General features: G+C 43.1%; 1 protein-coding gene across 1 annotated transcript; it reads right to left on the bottom strand.

Annotated features, from left to right (window-relative positions):
• Window positions 1-335: 335 nt before the first annotated feature.
• On the bottom strand, window positions 336-4,311 carry LOC120653890. The gene is made up of 3 exons (XM_039931567.1): window positions 4,085-4,311; window positions 3,619-3,735; window positions 336-763 (listed from the first exon to the last, which is right to left on the bottom strand). Exons 1-3 carry the CDS (start codon window positions 4,188-4,190, stop codon window positions 642-644), a joined length of 345 nt encoding a protein of 114 aa, XP_039787501.1. The 5' UTR covers window positions 4,191-4,311; the 3' UTR covers window positions 336-641.
• Window positions 4,312-5,792: the final 1,481 nt, after the last annotated feature.

The raw sequence follows: 5,792 nt of genomic DNA, 5'->3' as shown, positions 1-5,792 counted from the left end.
ATAGAGGTGTACAAATTTATCCACACGAGGACAAGACCAACGACCATACCCATGGCCAAGGATAAGTGTTGATTCATGCCTCAACCTTTCACACAAACACATCCGGCTATGAGCGAACGGTCGGGAAGGACAAGTGCACCGGAACCGCCGATCACACTCCATCACGACTCACACTAAATCTGATCAAGGCAAGGTGTGACTCATGCTAGTTGGCTTACCTTCCCATAATTAAGCATGTGGTTCGTATGGAAAAAGTGCTCAAGTATCAAAGCGATTACACATCGGTCCTTAATCAACTCAAGCAAGTCTAACCATTTGAGTTCCACTCTCAACATGGCTCTACCATTCTTGCTAAAGTCCAAATCATAATTCATAGTTTCTCAAATTTTATTCATCACCAACTAAGAAGGTAGAATTAAACATTACTTCCTATAGCTCGTGAGTGGTCGTGACCTTGCCACCTCTCAACTTCTACCGAGACTATGCAAGGCTAAGCATATAATTCGTGACCCTTACACAATCATACTCACCTAGATGGCTATGTTCTAATCAAGGTTGGTAATGCATCAAATAGGTTCTAATCAAACATTGATACATATAGATAAAGCATGGTAACTCATGCGCAAACAAGACACATATACTTAATTGATCCAAAATAGGGAGTAAGTAATGCATAGGTGCCTGCCTTGAGTCTCAAAGGAAGCGTCGTCTCCCACAGCCTCCAATTTGTGCTCACCCACCTCTTGCTCCGACGTCACGGTCTCTACAAGAATGCAACGATGCTAAATAAGAAAACATGCCGTGAATGATTATAATATGATGCATATGACATGAGAAAACATGATTCTTTAGTGCCGAAGTAGATAAATAAGCTAGATGTATAATACATAAGTGCGTTGCCTCCAGTTAAGTGCAAGGGTAGCAAAAGGGTAGGTGTGGACAGCATCATAGGGTAAGCCCGAATACTCCAGAAATACACCCAGATACTCCGGCCAGCAAATCCGGAAACTCCGGGTTTCAACCTTGGAGTCTCCGGGTATCCCGGAAGCTCCGGGTTTTAAACCGGAAACTCCGGATGTGCAGCAGTAGACAGTCCAAGGTCAAGATTCACGCAAGGTTCGTGATGGGGTTTGCTTCTAAGGGTTTCTAGGGGGTATGATGAGTCTATCTTGGTAGCTAAAGCTTACATGCACTAGGGTTTGAGAGTTCTAGGTCATCTATGGTGAGGGTACTCTATTGGCTCTAAACCTAGGGCAATGGAACTAGATCGGGGAAAGGGAGGAGTTCACCTGGGACAAGAACTACCTCAGCAAGGGTTCTTAGATAAGGAGAAGGCTTGGTGAAGCTTGAGCTTGCTCTTCTTGCTTGAGACTTGGAGAAGAGGAAGGAGAAGCTTGGGGAAGCTCCAAGGAGGTGAGGTCGAGGTGGTGCAGCTCGCCGGCGTCGATCTCCGCCGACCCTCCGGCGAAGGTCCAGCGAGGTGGGGCCTCAATGGTGGAAGGGAGGAGAGGGCTCCTCCAAGACCTTGGTAGAGAGAGAGAGAGAGAGAGAGCTGGAAGGAGGTTCTCAGGAGTAGTCACTCGAACTGACACGTGGGGCCAGGGGGTGAGGTGGCAAACGAGTGATGTGAGGGTGACACATGTTCAGCTAGCCAAAACTCGGATACTCCTGGTTTCATCCCGGAAACTCCGGGTATGCCCCAATCCGGAGATTCCGGATTGAAATCCGGACATTCCGGAAATCGACCCAAATGCTGTTTCAAATTTAAAAGATGATGCCCATGATGACATGATTTACTCAAATTAGTTTTTGAGATGTTACAGGAGTCCTCTTCTGATAATGCTGAATTGAAGATGAAGGATGGGGATGATGAAATGAAGACAACAGCCAAAAAGCACAACTAGTATGTGCAGAGAATAAGGGGCGATGGGAGGTGCATGTTCAGAGCTATTGCGCATGGTCATCATTTTATGATTACCCATCAGAAGATGAATGAAGATTTAGAAAGGAATGAAGCTGATCTCCTTAGGACTAAGGTGAGGCATAATTACTAAAGCAATTAACACTTTATTGATGACATTACTAATAAAGCACTTGTCCACTGATAGGTTGTTAACCGCTTGATTGATAGGCGTGAACATATATCTGGGTTAGTTGTGGTCCCAAACTATGTTTTCGTATTAATTATAATGTGTTGTGATTGTGGTTTATGTTTTGATACATGTAATTATTTGCAGGTTTATTGTGGGTGATTTTGATGCATATGTGCGAGCCATGAGGAGCCCATTCTCTTGGGCGGGCAATCAGGAGTTGCTGATGGCAAATGAAATTTTAGTGTAAGTATTCGACAAAATTCCCTATTTGACTAGTAGTTACTAATTACTTTCTCGGCCTTTCAAAATTTAAATTTTCCTATTTGACACTAGGTTTAAATTTCATTCCCAATTTGACACTTCCGTTAGTTTTGGAGACGGGAACATTGAGGATTGAACTTACAAAGGTTTAGTTATAATTTAGATAAGATAAGAAAGGGACAGGTACACGAGTCATTACTAGGGTTTGTGTTTGTCATTCGGAAGTCCCGATGCCATGGATGGAAGCAACTAGGTGAAGGGGAATGTGGAAGAATATCGACAGTAGTGAAATAACTGGAATCACTAGTATCATTCAAGTTATCAATCCTTTCATGGTAGTCCATCAATTCCTTTTTTGTATTTGGCATCATTCTCTATAGCATCCTCTAAAGGGGAAAAAGCAATCATGAAAAAAGGGTAAAAGAAGATGCATGAGAAACAAACCAAATCAATGAATGTCTATGCTAGTCATACAAATGAATGACATCATACAACATTCAAAAACATTTAATCATGAGTAATAGGTAAAGCAAAATGAATAAGGAACAAACCAATCTGGTTAATGTTTATGCGTGTCACCCAAGTGTATGGCATCAATAAGAATCAAAATCCATTGTACAGAGTTCAGAAGTTGGATCATGAGTAGTAGAGCCTGTTTGTTTAAGCTTCTGGGCAGCTTTTCAGCGTGAAAAGCCAGAAGTTAAAACAAACAATGAACTTCTTATGCAGCTTCCAGAAAGCCAAAAGCTCAGAAAAGTTGAGTTTATATGAAAAGCTCAGTTTCCTAAGCTTTTTAGTCGCTTTTTGAGCCCAGAGAGCTAAAAGCATCATCTACACGCTATTATTGACTTTTCATAAGCAAAAAGCCAGCCACAGCTTTTCATAAAAACTCCAAAAGCTGCAGCTCAAAGAAACAAGCCCTAAGTAAAATAAGATGCATGAGGAAGAACAAACAAGCCAGCATAATGAACGTTATGCTATGCTAGTCATACAAGAAAACAACATCTGCTGGTTATCATCAAAATATGTACACAGTTTTGTAATATATGACAACACAAAAATAATGGAGGTTGCAATCAAAAATCTCTTTAGTGTGAAGGGCCATCATAATATTAGGAAGCCCTGCGAAATAATGCATTGAAATGTAAAACCTTTTCAGATTTCTGTTCTTTCGAAAAGAGGACACAATCACAGGCAGGACGCCTAACCCAATGCTAGTGCGCATCAAAAGGAAAGGGATCAAGTTTACTGGGACGGTTTATACCAACCAAACTTGTGTAACATTCTGACACTTCATCTCCAGTAATCCTACTCCGATAGTATGGATGCACTCCAAGTATGGCCTCCCAGAACGCCACATGTTCCATGTACTCTTGGTCATCTGGCAATCAAATATTAAATCTTTGAGAGATCAGTACTAAAAACTAGAGCAACACGCCAGAGGACCCATGCAATTTCCTTCCGCAATAGATTTAAATTTCATGTGTTTGCTAGAGGAATCGCACTGTTTCATGACGAATTGTTGGGCCTCATCGTGCAGGCATCCAGTTGGATTCAAAGAATAACCCCCACCTCCCCAACACCAACCCCCAGATCTGTAGTACTAAAACTAGAGCAACACGCCAGAGGACCCAAACAATTTTCTTCCGCAATAGATTTAAATTTAGAGAGGAGGTTTGGATGGAACGGAAGGTGGAAATCGAGGCCCGCAGAAAAGAAAATTAACTAACCAGGATCCTTAGGCCGCGGAATCGCCATGCGACGTATGAACTCCGCGTCGAGATGAACTACGACTTTGGGCCCGATCTGAAATCGCTTCTGGCCGTCAGGCTCCATCAGGCTGCAACTAAGGTTGGCGGCGCTAATTGGGAGAACCCTTTCTTTTTTGATACTTAGGGTTTCGGTTTTTTTTTTACACCTCCTTAGACCACTCGCTAGTGTCTCCTCAGGATGCAGAGTCCCGTCACAAGGAGGAGGTATCGTCCGCGGGGAGGAATCCTAACCTGGACAGGATCACCTTCCTTCCTGACTGCGTGCGCCGCAAGATTGTTGCCCGCCTTCCAATCAGGGATGCTCTACCTTTGGAGCTCCACTCCACTGAATCTGGACGATGGACATCTTCTTCGCATCACGGAGGATGAGCGCGTGAAGCACGTGTCTAAGGTATTCATTGAACACCCTGGCCCTTTCAGCTCAATTGGGCTGATGCACTCAGTCAATGGGTGTCATTGCTTGCTGATAAAGCTGCGGAAAGATCTCATTTTGGTGAATCATCCTTTACCAGTGAACATACTATTGCCAAGCGACATCCTGCGTTGCACCTCTCTGAGGCGCTTGTGCCTTGGGTTCCTCCGTTTCCCAATTACAAGCAACCACAGTAGAGTCACCTTCAGAGAGTTGAGGGAGATTGGCCTGCATTGTGGGCATATCAATTCTGCTGATTTCACCTGTCTCATGCGCTCAAGCCCCATGCTGAATGCACTTTGCATTGTCTCCAGCTATGAATTCCCTGATGTTATCCACATACATGGACACAAGAACTTGCAGTCTATTTTGTTATGGACATCTGTAGCGAGCGAGTTATCACTCCATGATTCAAATAGTGCCAAGCGTCTTATCATGTGGAACAATTCTGGTGGTGCTTCACAAATGACCCTTAAGATTGGTAATGCACCAAGTCTCGAGTCATTAGGATATTTGGAGCCAGGACACCACAATCTAGTGGTCCACAATGTGTCTATCAAGGTTTATCATCTTTCTTCCCTTTTTTTATGTTGCAACATACATTTGTCTTATCTTGTTTTGTCTTATTTTATCTGCTAACTCTTTTTTTTTCTTATTTATAATGGAAGGCTGGGACAAAAGCCAACCCGCATGTGGTGTTACGCAGTGTTAATATTTTAGGTTGTAAAATGTCACTTGGAGACACAACGCAGTCAAAAATGCTCCTGTCATTTTTAAGGTGTTTCCCCTATGTTGAGACACTTCATATACAGGTGAAACCCATTTTCAATGCATCCTAATGTTTTGTAGGCCAGACAAATTTTCTAGATATTGTTTTAGCGTTTTAGGCACCGCCTAAGAAGAGTGACAAGTGTGACCCAAAACCAGTTTGGGTTCATGCCTGGAAGGTCGACCATGGAGGCGATTTTTCTAATACGACAATTGATGGAGAGATATAGGGAGCAGAAGAAGGACTTGCACATGGTCTTTATTGACCTCGAGAAGGCGTATGACAAAGTACCGAGAATTGTCATGTGGTGGGCCTTGGAGAAGCACAAAGTCCCAACTAAGTACATTACCCTCATCAAGGATATGTACAAGAATGCGATGACGTTTATCCGGACATGTGGTGGCGACACCGCTGACTTTTCTATTAACATAGGCCTACATCAGGGGTCGGCATTGAGCCCTTATTTATTTGCTTTGGTGATGGAT

Source organism: Panicum virgatum, chromosome 1N, assembly GCF_016808335.1.
Source record: "Panicum virgatum strain AP13 chromosome 1N, P.virgatum_v5, whole genome shotgun sequence".
NCBI classification, from domain to species: Eukaryota; Viridiplantae; Streptophyta; class Magnoliopsida; order Poales; family Poaceae; genus Panicum; species Panicum virgatum.
This window is presented reverse-complemented; position numbering and strand designations above follow the sequence as displayed.

Coding starts and splice junctions, on each gene's coding strand:
- LOC120653890 (XM_039931567.1), bottom strand. CDS start 4,190: ATGGAGCCTGACGGCCAGAAGCGATTTCAGATCGGGCCCAAAGTCGTA. Junction 3,736..4,084: donor TCCGCGGCCTAAGGATCCTG/GTTAGTTAATTT, acceptor TTTGATTGCCAG/ATGACCAAGAGTACATGGAA. Junction 764..3,618: donor ATGTTACACAAGTTTGGTTG/GTATAAACCGTC, acceptor GCATTCTTGTAG/AGACCGTGACGTCGGAGCAA.